General features: G+C 43.5%; 1 protein-coding gene and 1 long non-coding RNA gene across 3 annotated transcripts; both read left to right on the top strand.

Annotated features, from left to right (window-relative positions):
• The first annotated feature begins 1,959 nt into the window (after window positions 1-1,959).
• On the top strand, window positions 1,960-3,742 carry LOC145532310 (RING finger and CHY zinc finger domain-containing protein 1). Of its 2 annotated transcripts, none has more exons than XM_081557045.1 (2): window positions 1,960-2,171; window positions 2,502-3,742. In XM_081557045.1, the coding sequence occupies exons 1-2, from the start codon at window positions 2,082-2,084 to the stop codon at window positions 3,195-3,197; spliced, it is 786 nt and encodes a 261-aa protein (XP_081413171.1). In that variant the 5' UTR covers window positions 1,960-2,081; the 3' UTR covers window positions 3,198-3,742. The 2 variants fall into 2 exon arrangements, with proteins under 2 accessions (XP_081413171.1, XP_081413172.1); XM_081557046.1 differs by having other exon boundaries at window positions 2,082-2,171; window positions 2,619-3,742.
• Window positions 3,743-4,995: 1,253 nt separating this feature from the next.
• Window positions 4,996-10,185, top strand: LOC145532311 (uncharacterized). Its single transcript, XR_014073153.1, has 2 exons — window positions 4,996-8,186; window positions 9,298-10,185. It is a non-coding gene; the product is annotated as an uncharacterized LOC145532311 (long non-coding RNA).
• The last annotated feature ends 2,721 nt before the right edge of the window (window positions 10,186-12,906 follow it).

Genomic DNA, 12,906 nt, shown 5'->3' with positions numbered 1-12,906 from the left:
GTGCGACCCCATAAACGGCAGCCCACCAGGCTCTCCCGTCCCTGGGATTCTCCAGGCAAGAACACTGGAGTGGGTTGCCATTTCTTTCTCCAATGCATGAAAGTGAAAAGTGAAAGTGAAGTCGCTCAGTCATGTCCGACTCTTTGCGACCCCACGGACTGCAGCCTACCAGGCTCTTCTGTTCATGGGATTTTCCAGGCAAGAGTACTGGAGTGGGGTGCCATTGCCTTCTCCGTTATCATTGAGCAAATAGATGCAAATAGAAAAGTTAGCTTCTCAGTTTGCCCTCTACTGCCCACCCCAGGTCATGCTACCAAGGGCCTTTGAACCCATCATCCCCAGATCAATTAGCATCTCTCTGGTGGAACCAGTGTCCTTTCTTCTACCAGATAACAACAGTTCTGTGGTCCATGAGTTTCCTTTTTGTGTTGGTTGCCAGGAACCTTGAAACCATTTTCTAGTTGCCCATCAACCTCCCTGGTTCAGCAAAATCTCTCTCTCTCTTTTTAAAAAACTGAATTAATTTATTTTTGGCTGTGTGGGGTCTTTGTTTCTGCTCTTGGGATTTCTCTAGTTGTGACAAGTAGGGGCTACTCTCTAGTTGTGATGCAAGGACTTTTCATTGTGGTGGCTTCTCTTGTTGCAGAACATGGACTCTAGAGCATACAGGCTTTAGTCATTGTAGCACACGGGCTTGGCTGCCCCATGTGAAATCTTCCCCGACCAAGGATTGAACATGTGTCCTCTGCTTTGGCAGGTGGATTCTTAACCACCGGCTAACCAGAGAAGTTTAGCAAATTCTCTTTTTATGAAAGTTTTATTTCTTTCTCAAAATGTCTTGTTCACAGTTTAATTTTGCAAAGGACATGATGTGTCTTGGAAAATTCAAAAATCTGTGAATGCGGGAGAGTAAGACCTTAGAAATTTGATCCGTGTGGAAAATCTGGGCCCCTATCTGTATCTTTGACCTGAATGCATACAGAGAGCCTGACTCAGAGCAGTCACGCTGAAATATGTATTATTTATCTCAACAAACATTAATATTAATCGTGTACTCACTATGTGCAAAACACTTTTTGAAGCGAAGTAATAAGACAGACACTGGTTTGTTCTTTGCATTTTTCATTTAGCAATACATCTTGGAAAGAGTTTCCTACCAGCACAGGTATCACCCATACTTTATAACAGTCCACACTGTGTGGATGCAACATAAACTCATGGGTATACGTGCTGTCTCCAGTCTTTTGTTATAAAAACAATGCTGCAGTAAATATCCTTATTCATATAAACTTATGCACATGTTTGAAGATAATCTATATGATAAATTTTAGAATTGGAATTGCTGGATCAAAGGTATGTCTTTGCCAAATTTCCCTCTGAAGAGGCTGTACCAGTTTATGTGTGCGTGCTAAATTGCTTCAGTCTCTTTGTGATCTCATGAACTGTAGCCCACCAGGCTCCTCTGTCCATGGGATTCTCCAGGCAAGAATACTGGAGTGGGCTGCCATTCCCTTCTCCAGGGGATCTTCCTGACTCAGGAATGGAACCCTTGTCTACTGCATTGCAGGCAGATTATTTATTGTCTGAGCCACTAGGGAAGCCCATACCATTTACACTCCCCTACTAATGATCTATGAAACTGCCCATTTCTCTACACCCTTGACAACACAGCATACTTTTTTTTTCATTTTCTGTGGGTGAAAATGATATCTTGTAGCTTTTATTTGCTTTTCTTTTTTGACCTTTATTATAAAAAATTCCAACATATGAAACAACAAAGAAAATAACTCGGTGAACACCCATGAATCAATCACCAAGACACAATCATTGTTAAAATTTTACTATATTTGTTTAATTGGGGGGGGCAGTGAGGGCTTGAAGTATTTTGAAATAAATTGTATGATGCTTTGAAATAAACTGTATAACATTTCATCATTAAATATTTCAGACGTGTCCTGCCGCCATCTTGGCTCCGGGGGCCGCTGCAGCAGGGACAGGGCGGGCTAGAGCGCCGCTGCTTCTCTGGGCGTAGCTTTTGGCCTGGGGGAAGGGGTCGTGGAGTTTGAGGGGAGGTTGGGGCGATGGCGTCCTCGGCGCGGGAAGATGGCGCCCGTGGGCAAGCCAAAAGGCGAAGGGGCTGCGAGCACTATGACAGGGGATGTCTCCTGAAGGTGACGATTTCACTGGGCTCTTAAGAGTTTCCGCCGGGCTGGGGGTGGAGTGGGCCGGGAGGTGAAGCTTGGGCTTAAGTTTGTTGTTGGGCTAAGCTGTTGTCTGGATAACTTCACCTCTGACTGGCTTCCTGCCGTAAAGAGCGTGTTTTGTCAAGGCGACCACTGGCCCCACCTTTGTGTTGTAGTTTGCAAGCAAACTTCTTGCTTGGCAAAAACCTGGCCTTGCCCATCGGTTACCTTATCAGGGGGTTCATTTAGTCTTTTGGTGCTGGAAGTGGACAGAGGCAGTCCCGGGCCTGTGCTGGCTTTTCCCAGGATCACTTTCAGGCACCTTGCTGTGACAAGCTTTATACTTGCCGATTGTGTCATGATAACAATGAAGATCATCAGCTAGATCGCTTTAAAGTAAAGGAAGTGCAGTGCATAAACTGTGAAAAAATACAGCGTGCACAACAGACTTGTGAGGAATGTAACACATTGTTTGGAGAATATTATTGCAGTGTATGCCATCTGTTTGACAAAGACAAGAAACAGTATCATTGTGAAAACTGTGGAATTTGTAGGATTGGTCCAAAGGAAGATTTTTTCCACTGTTTGATATGTAACTTATGCCTTGCAATAAATCTCCAAGGGAAGCACAAGTGTATTGAAAATGTTTCCCGGCAGAATTGCCCAATATGTTTGGAGGACATTCACACATCTCGTATTGTTGCTCACGTCTTGCCGTGTGGACATCTTTTACATAGAACGTGTTATGAAGAAATGTTGAAAGAAGACTACAGATGTCCATTGTGTATGCACTCTGCTTTAGATATGAGTAGGTACTGGAGACAACTGGATGATGAGGTAGCACAGACTCCTATGCCCTCAGAATATCAGAACATGACTGTGGATATTCTCTGCAATGATTGCAATGGAAGATCTACAGTTCAGTTCCATATATTAGGCATGAAGTGTAATATTTGTGAATCCTACAATACTGCTAAGGCTGGAGGATATAGAATTTCAGTAGATCAGCAATGAACAGCCTATGTTGCACTGGAAAAATCAGGATTTTCTGATAGAAAAAGGCTGACTTTTTGTCACAGTGCATCAAAGTCTATGAATTAGAGTTGACGTGTTTTGGATTAGTGTCACAGCATAAAAGCATATTATAAGACTTAAGGATTCAGGGTCTCTTTATAGAATTATCAGAACTCTACATTGAATGAAAGGCTCCATGCTTGTGTTTTGATTGGAAATTTCTTTGGTGTCAGTTGTTGGAAGTCAATGATGTTTGCCACTGAAATTCACATCCATAGACTTCTTATACTTCCTTGGAACTTTGTTTTAAGTGATACTATGCATACAGAATTAATTTCTAGTTCTTGATAGAACTGTACTTAATTCTCAGTATTATCCTTGACTGTTTAAGGGCTGTGCTGTAATGAGGATATGTTCTATCTTACTGTTAAAATCTAATTACATATACTTTAGAATTTTTAAGACAGTCCTTCAGATCATGTAAATGTGAATTTTGATGTAATAACTGCTAATAAAAATATATTAAACTATTTTATTAAAAAAAATATTTCAGCATTACTTTATATCTAACCTAGGTCATTTTTAAACATCATTTTCACATTTAAAAAGTTAAAAATAAGATTCTAATATCTAGAAAGTCCCTTACATATGAATGAGTTCCATTCCGAGAGCATGTTCATAAATCCAGTTTGTTTGTAAGTCTAACAAAGTTAGCCTAGGTGCCCTATTAACACAGTCGGCTATATACTACTACACTGTAACAGGATTATAGTATTTTTCACATATAAATAACACATAAACAAACAAAAACGAAGAAAGCATTTTTAATCTTACAGTACAGTACCTTGACAGGGATCAAGACCATCCCCATGGAAAAGAAATGCAAAAAAGCAAAATGGCTGTCTGAGGAGGCCTTACAGATATCTGGGAAGAGAAGAGAAGAGAAGCGAAAAGCAAAGGAGAAAAGGAAAGATATTCCCATCTGAATGCAGAGTTCCAAAGAATAGCAAGGAGAGATAAGAAAGCCTTCCTCAGCGATCAATGCAAAGAAATAGAGGAAAACAACAGATTGGGAAAGACTAGAGATCTCTTCAAGAAAATTAGAGATACCAAAGGAACATTTCATGCAAAGATAGGCTCGATAAAGGACAGAAATGATATGGACCTAACAGAAGCAGAAGATAGTAAGAAGAGGTGGCAAGAATACACAGAAGAACTATACAAAAAAGATCTTCACGACCCAGATAATCATGATGGTGTGATCACTCACCTAGAGCCAGACATCCTGGAATGTGAAGTCAAGTGGGCCTTAGAAAGCATCACTACGAACAAAGCTAGTGGAGGTTGTTGAAATAGCTCAATTCCGGTTGAGCTATTTCAAATCCCGAAAGATGATGCTGTGAAAGTGCTGCCCTCAATATGCCAGCAAATTTGGATAACTCAGCAGTGGCCACAGGACTGGAAAAGGTCAGTTTTCATTCCAATCCCAAAGAAAGGCAATGCCAAAGAATGCTCAAACTACCACACAATTGCACTCATCTCACATGCTAGTAAAGTAATGCTCAAAATTCTCCAAGCCAGGCTTCAGCAATACGTGAACCATGAACTTCCAGATGTTCAAGCTGGTTTTAGAAAAGGCAGAGGAACCAGAGATCAAATTGCCAACATCCGCTGGATCATCGAAAAAGCAAGAGAGTTCCAGAAAAACGTCTATTTCTGCTTTATTGACTATGCCAAAGCCTTTGACTGTGTGGATCACAACAAACTGTGGAAAATTCTGAAAGAGATGGGAATACCAGGCCATCTGACCTGTCTATTGAGAAACCTGTATGCAGGTCAGGAGGCAACAATTAGAACTGGACATGAAACAACAGACTGGTTCCAAATAGGAAAAGGAGTCCGTCAAGGCTGTATATTGTCACCCTGCTTATTTAACTTATATGCAGAGTACATCATGAGAAACGCTGGGCTGGAAGAAACACAAGCTGGAATCAAGATTGCTGGGAGAAATATCAATAACCTCAGATATGCAGATGACACCACCTTTATGGCAGAAAGTGAAGAAGAACTAAAGAGCTTCTTGATGAAAGTGAAAGAGGAGAATGAAAAAGTTGGCTTAAAGCTCAACGTTCAGAAAACTAAGATCATGGCATCTGGTCCCATCACTTCATGAGAAATAGATGGGGAAACAGTGGAAACAGTGTCAGACTTTATTTTTTTGGGCTCCAAAATCACTGCTGATGGTGATTGCAGCCATGAAATTAAAAGACGCTTACTCCTTGGAAGGAAGGTTATGGCCAACCTAGCTAGCATATTTAAAAGCAGAGACATTACTTTGCCAACAAAAGTCCGTCTAGTCAAGACTATGGTTTTTCTAGTGGTCATGTATGGATGTGAGAGTTGGACAGTGAAGAAAGCTGAGCGCTGCAGAATTGATGCTTTTAAACTGTGGTGTTGGAGAAGACTCTTGAGAGTCCCTTGGACTGCAAGGAGATCCAATCAACCCATCCTAAAGGAGATCAATCCTGGGTGTTCATTGGAAGGACTGATGTTGAAGCTGAAACTCCAACACTTTGGCCACCTCATGCGAAGAGTTGACTCATTGGAAAAAACCCTAATGCTGGGTAGGATTGGGGGCAGGAGGAGAAGGGGACGACAGAGGATGAGATGGTTGGATGGCATCACCAACTCGATGGACATGGGTTTGGGTGGACTCCAGGAGTTGGTGATGGACAGAGAGGCCTGGCGTGCTGCAATTCATGGGGTCGCCAAGAGTCGGACACGACTGAGCGACTGAACTGAACTGAACTGACAGTACCTTGAAAAGTACAGTAGTACAGTACAACAGCTGGCATATGGGGCTGGCATTAAGTGGACAGGCCAGAAGAGTTACTGACCAGAGGAGATAAAGGAGGTGGGAGATGGTAGAGCTGAAGGATCAACAACAATAGGAGACAGAGGGCAAGCTGCAGTTTCACGATGGCACAGGTTCTGGTTCCTCGCTGGATTCAATTCTATCTACCTTCTTGAAAAAACGATCCAGTGATATCTGGGTAGTAGCTCTCTTTTTCTCATCAGAGATGACACAGTAGCACCGGATTGCATTCTGAATGGCGGCTGCAACCTTCATGTCCCATTCTACGTTCAGGTCCTATACCTCAAAAACTAACAATGCCTCCTCAAATAAAGAAAATCCTCTTGCCATTTCCTGCATTGTGGATCTCTTTGACTCTTCAGTGACTTCTTCCTCTTGTCTCTCTGTGTCCTTTCTTTGGGCCTCCGATTCCATCAGGTCTTCATTGGTAAGTTCCTCCTGTTGCACGGCAAGGAGTTCAACACAGTTGTCCCCTTGCAAATGTAGCTTGAAATAAAGATACTGTACTACTGTACTCTACAATACTGTACAGTAAGTTACGCAAAAGCACAACCACTTGTAGAAGATTTACGCGTGTGACAGTGTACACCAGACGTATGAACTAGCTAACGTGATTGGACATGTGAATGCATGTTCGAATAAACTTTGAAAGTTCAAAACTTGAAGGTTCATATGTGGGGGACTCACTGTATTTGAATTTCTCCAGCTGTACCGGAATGTCTTTATACCTGCTTTCAATCAAGGATCATGCAATGAGTTCTAATTCTGTTACATCTCTTAAGTCTCTTAATCTAGAATGGCTCTCACCCACTCTCCCCCAGCATTGACTCATGAAGAGACTGGACTGGTTGTCTTGTACAATGTCCCACTTTGGGATTTGCCTGATTGCAGTGTCCTTTCACTTGTGGTGAGCCCCTACTTACCCTGCCTCCTGTATTTCTTTAAGCTAGTACTTAGGTCTAAAGGATAGATTACACTCATCTATTAGATAGGTTAAACATTTTGACATCAAGAATTTAATCAACACTTCATGGGTGTTGCTGTTTGCTTTATCCTGTCTCGCATCAAGATGTCCGTGATGTCTTGCTGTCCCATTATTAATGATGTCAAGTCTGCCAGGGTAAGGTGGTGATCACGTGTCTCCCCAAATGTCTATTTTTCCTCTTCCATCAGAACCTGGGGTATCCAGTTTCTCATCTGTGGATGGTCCTTGACTGAATCAATAATTGGAGGCTGAACCGCAATTTTCTAATTTTGTCCTTTTACTTGCGTTTCTCGGCTGGCATTCTTCATTTGAATTTCGTTAATTATGAGTGGAGTTGACCATCCTTCTCAAGTGTTTAAAAGCCATTTAGGTTTCTCTCCCAGTGAATTGTCTGTGTTTCCATGGGGACCTGGGCAATTATGGCACAGCATGATGAGGGCAATGACTGGGGTAGGAACATGGGTTGTGGTAGAGCTGGGAAGGGATCATGGGTCTGCCCACCTAGATGCTGCACATGCCAGGGAAGGCTCTCAGGAGATGGAGCCTTCCAATATGTGTTCCTCCAAAGCAGACCTTGAGACAAGAATTGAAGGAGAAGCAAATGATTTGGGAGATGAAGGAAATCCTGGAGGCAAGGGGGGGAAATAAGACAGGAAAAGTGGCCAAAGAAGATGTGTTATCAAGCAAGTTAGTGCTGTGAAAGTCTAGAGCTTAGTTTCCATGGGGAAATTCTGAGGCCCTTGTAAACTACCTTGGCATTATCCGCTGAAGGAAGAGAACTCTCGTAATTGTACACCAAGTCCAGTTTGTCATTGCTTAAGCATTTGTCCTTGGGGGAGTGTTAATTCCCCAGCATTTCAAGCCTGTCTTGAAGTTGGCAGAGTGGGCTCTAGTGACCACAAAAGCCCTCAGGCAACAAATGTGGGTGCTGCTAGCTGGGGTCAGCCAGCATGCCGTGAAATGCTAAAAGTGAAGACATTAGGGCACCACCAGCATCTGCAGGGACCTCTAAGCAGAGACTCTAAGAATGTGGAGACATGAGCCTGTTGAAGAGAAGATGGGGAAAGGGATGCATGCTCCAGGCAGAGAGAGCAGCAGGTGCCAGAGCCCAGAGGTGAGAGTGAGAGAGGTGAGTCTGAGGAACAAATGGACTTTCATGTGGCCCGGGGCAGAGGTGAGATGTGAGGCCACGTCAGACCTGTTCAGCCACTTTAGGACTTGTCACATCATGCCGAGGGCACTGGGAAGTCACTGGAGAGCTGGTTTTTAAATTTATTTTTGGCTGCTCTGGGTTTTTGTTGCTGCACACAGGCCTCCTCTAGTTGGAGAGCGCAGGGCTACTCTCTAGTTGTGGTTCACAGGCTTCTCATTGCAGTGACTTCGCTTGTTGGCGGAGCACAGGCTCTAGGGCCTGCAGGCCTTTAGTAGTTGCGGCATGTGGGCTCCAGAGCCCAGCTCAGTAGTTGTGGCACATGGGCTTAGTTGCCTCATGGCATGTGGGATCCTCCCAGACCAGAGATTGAACCCACGTCCCCAGTATTGGCAGGTGGACTCTTAACCACTGGATCACCAGGGAAGCCCACCTGGAGAGTTGTAAGCAGGGAAGTAACATCAGTTTGGGTACCAGAAATGTGGAAAAGCTGAAAGTGTGCATACTGGCATGCCAATAGATTAATTCACATTGGAGGCTAGACGTTCCTTCCTCACTAGTGATGGGACTCCTGTCCTTCTTCCATGACAACTAGGGATGGACTGGGCTTGAATGTGAGCTCAGGGCACAGTGAGATGGAGAGTCTTAGGGAAACATTTCACTTGGCCCCGCTACTGGCAGATTCAAATGTATAATATATGTTTTTGTAATAACAACTCTGAGGGTTTTCCATGGCCAGACACTGTGTTAAGCATTGTACAGTCATTATCTCAGTTGAGGTGATATTTTTATCATTCTGATAACACAGATGAGGAAACTGATGCTCAGGTGGATGGAGTTATTATTGGTCAAAGCCAGAAGCTGACAAACACCCAAGTCCATAGAAAATGGAATTATGATTGTCTAGACAATTGAGGGTTAAATATATGAGTAAGTCTTTACAAGGGGACAATTTATATTCATTATACAAGGAAGGTTACAATTAAAAACGAGTTACAATGATATAAGTTACTATAAATTTTCTATTTAGCTTAGATTACTATAAACGTAATCTATTTATGTTTATATTGCATATTTAACTTATATGCAGAGTACATCATGAGAAATGCTGGGCTGGAAGAAACACAAGCTGGAATCAAGATTGCTGGGAGAAATATCAATAACCTCAGATATGTGGATGACACCACCCTTATGGCAGAAAGTGAAGAAGAACTAAAGAGCCTCTTGATGAAGGTGAAAGAGGAGAGTGAAAAAGTTGGCTTAAAGCTCAACGTTCAGAAAACTAAGATCATGGCATCTGGTTCCACCACTTCATGGGAAATAGATGGGGAAACAGTGGAAACAGTGTCAAACTTTATTTTTTTGGGCTCCAGAATCACTGCTGATGGTGACTGCAGCCATGAAATTAAAAGACGCTTACTCCTTGGAAGGAAGGTTATGGCCAACCTAGATAGCATATTTAAAAGCAGAGACATTACTTTGCCAACAAAAGTCCGTCTAGTCAAGGCTATGGTTTTTCCAGTGGTCATGTATGGATGTGAGAGTTGGACAGTGAAGAAAGCTGAGCGCTGAAGAATTGATGCTTTTGAACTGTGGTGTTGGAGAAGACTCTTGAGAGTCCCTTGGACTGCAAGGAGATCCAATCAATCCATCCTAAAAGAGATCAATCCTGGGTGTTCATTGGAAGGTCTGATGTTGAAGCTGAAACTCCAATACTTTGGCCACCTCATGCGAAGGGTTGACTCATTGGAAAAGACCCTAATGCTGGGTAGGATTGGGGGCAGGAGGAGAAGGGGATGACAGAGGATGAGATGGTTGGATGGCATAACCGACTCGATGGACATGGGTTTGGGTGGACTCCAGGAGTTGGTGATGGACAGAGAGGCCTGGCGTGCTGCAATTCATGGGGTCGCCAAGAGTCGGACACGACTGAGCGACTGAACTGAACTGAACTATAAACGTAAAAAGAAAAGAAAAAGAGGTTACCAAAAAAGTATGTAGAATTCAATTTTAATTTTAAGAATATATGAATCATGGAAGGATAGTCAATAAAAGTGGTTCTGTGGTTAGACCGGGGCGAGTGGAGACAGAGGCAAGAGGAAATGATGAGTGATTTTTTTTTTCTTCTTAATTGGATTTACTGGTTTTCCTACCATTATTGTTTAAATTTTGCATCTCCACAAAATTCATATGTTGAAGCCCTAACCCACAGTGTGACCGTATTTGGAGGTGGGGAGTTTATGGAAATAATCGAGATACCCAGTAGGACTGGTGCCTTTTAAGAGGAAAAAACACCAGATCGCTCTCTCTCTCCTCTTTGGAGCACCACGGAAAGGCCATCTGGGGACACAGTGAGAAGGTGACCGTTGACAAGCCACAAGAGAGATCTCACCAAAACCCAAGCCTTTGGTTGGCGGGACTTTGATCTTGGACTTTCAGCTCCCAGAACTGTGAGAAAGTACATTTCTATTGTTTAAGCCACCAATTTGTGATGCTTTGTTAAGGCAGCCAGAGCAGATTAATACACCTTCAACAGATTAATACACCTAAATTTTCAAAAGAATTCAACGTTGATTAAAAAAAAAAGATACTACTGGATTTCCGTTTACTCCTGGAAGCAAAGCTGATCTTGGTTCCCACACTACAGGCTTCAAAGAGGGAGGAATTAACGTGGAGTGTGTCTGACTCTTTGGAACCCTATGGACTGTAGCCTGCCAGGCTCTTCTGTCCATGGGATTTTTTGGGCAAAAATACTGGAGTGGCTTGCCATTTCATACTCCAGGGGATCCTCCCCACCCAGGGATTGAATCTGCATCTCCTGCATCTCCTACATTGGCAGTCGAAGTCTTTACCACTGAGCCATCTGGAATCCCCTCTGTGTCCTGTAGCCAGACCCTTTACAGAAATCCCACAAGAAGAGTACTAATGTCCACACTTGACAGATGGGAAAATAGGCTCAGCAAATATGAAATGCTGGACCTCACATCACTATCCAAGGACCAGCTGAGCTGACGCTGGTCTCCAGGTCTACCTGATGCCCAGACACCTCTGAGTTCTCTTCTCCTCCTACCACTGTCTCCATGGAGCAGGTGCTGAAATGGTCAGTCATGGGTGGGATGAGGGTGGCCGACATCCTTCTGCCAGTAAGCATCACTCAGGAGATTTTTCCTTCCAAGTTCCGAGCAAGATGAATGGTTCTCCTGAAAGTTATTAATAGAAGTCACCTGAAGGAATTCACTGGGAAAAATCCTAACAGCAAATGAATCTAGTGGCTACATTTATTACATCAGGAGCCGCTGACTCAGGAAGCTACAGGGATCAGAGAAATTCCATAAATGCCGTAAATAGGAGGTTAACCAGGGAGGAACCCACAGGGTGGGGTGGAGGCTGTGGCGAGTCAGAGACCACAAGTCCCACAAGTCCCACCCTACGGGTCCAGATGCTTCCTACACTGCCTTACGGGAATGCAAACCCAGTTGCCAGTTATTCTGGGTTTTCAAGAACCTGGAAATGCAGAGGTTTGTGGGAAATTTTTCAATTAAAATTTTTTTGGTAGATTAAAAAAAAAAAAGCCACAGGGCAGGCATAACAAAACGACTTGGGAGTCAGAGTTAAACTCTCGTACAGTTAGTTTAAAGCCTCCGTTTTTGATAATTTAATTTTTGCCACAATCCTGGAGGCAGTGTGTTAGTTAATGTAGCACTAGCCACTGTAACAGCTAAACTGCCAAGTCACAGTGACTTTACGCAGTTGAAGTTTATTTTTTCACTCGTATTAGTCCAGTTAGCAGCAGGTGAGGAGAGAGGCAGGGAGTGCAGTCAACCTGCCTCTGTGGCTTCAAAGATCACCCAGGCATTGACATCCAATGGGCACTGATCACTAACGGGCAGATAGTGAAGAGAGAAAACAGAAGACCAAATGATCACTCCTTACTCTGCCCACCTTCCGTTGGACAGAACGCCGTGGCCACCTCACTTGAACACAGATCAGAGCTGAGTATGTAAGTCCCTGGCCTGTGGCAGCCACTTTCCAACAACTCTATTCTGCAGACCTATCCACAGATCTTATCCATCCCTGCCTCAGGCAGTTATTATCATCTCTGGTTTATCAGTGGAGATCCAAATTCCAGAGAGGCAAATTGACCCATGAGAAGTCACATAGCCAGGAGTACTGTCTTTCTGACCCCAGCTGAGGGATCATTTTTCTACCTTAACCTTTCCCAAACTTGCCATCTCGTGAGCATCACTTGTTAATATACAGATTCCTAGCCCTCATCCCAGACCCCGAACTGAATGTCTAGGGGGAGAATGTGGTAACCTGTACTTTCACTGAGCATCCCAGTATGCACCCTGGAATTGCCTGGGAACTTTGTGAAATGCTAATCTCTTGGTTCCAACCCCTAGAAATTCTCATTCAATTGGTCAATAGGGAGAGCCCCTGACATGGACCTGTTGTCAGGCTCTCAGGTGACTCTGATGTGCAGCCAAGACTCAGAAACACTGCCTCTGGTCCCCAGTCTAACTGGGCTGGGGGAGATTTATAAACTAAAGCAGCAAGAGAGAGGAAGGAAGGAAGGCAAGGAATGAGGGAGGAAGAAAGGGAGGGATATCACGTGATTCTCAATCTTCAGAATCAGCATTTAGGAAAAAAACAACTTTTGGCCACACTGCACGTGAGATCTTACTTCCCCAACAGGGAG

Source organism: Giraffa tippelskirchi, chromosome 13, assembly GCF_054371585.1.
Source record: "Giraffa tippelskirchi isolate mGirTip1 chromosome 13, T2T-mGirTip1v1.2.pri, whole genome shotgun sequence".
NCBI classification, from domain to species: Eukaryota; Metazoa; Chordata; class Mammalia; order Artiodactyla; family Giraffidae; genus Giraffa; species Giraffa tippelskirchi.
This window is presented reverse-complemented; position numbering and strand designations above follow the sequence as displayed.

Bases quoted from the DNA above. Each gene is read 5' to 3' on its own strand.
- LOC145532310 (XM_081557045.1), top strand. From the start codon at position 2,082: ATGGCGTCCTCGGCGCGGGAAGATGGCGCCCGTGGGCAAGCCAAAAGG. The intron at 2,172-2,501 runs GTGACGATTTCA...GATCACTTTCAG, and splicing joins ACAGGGGATGTCTCCTGAAG to GCACCTTGCTGTGACAAGCT.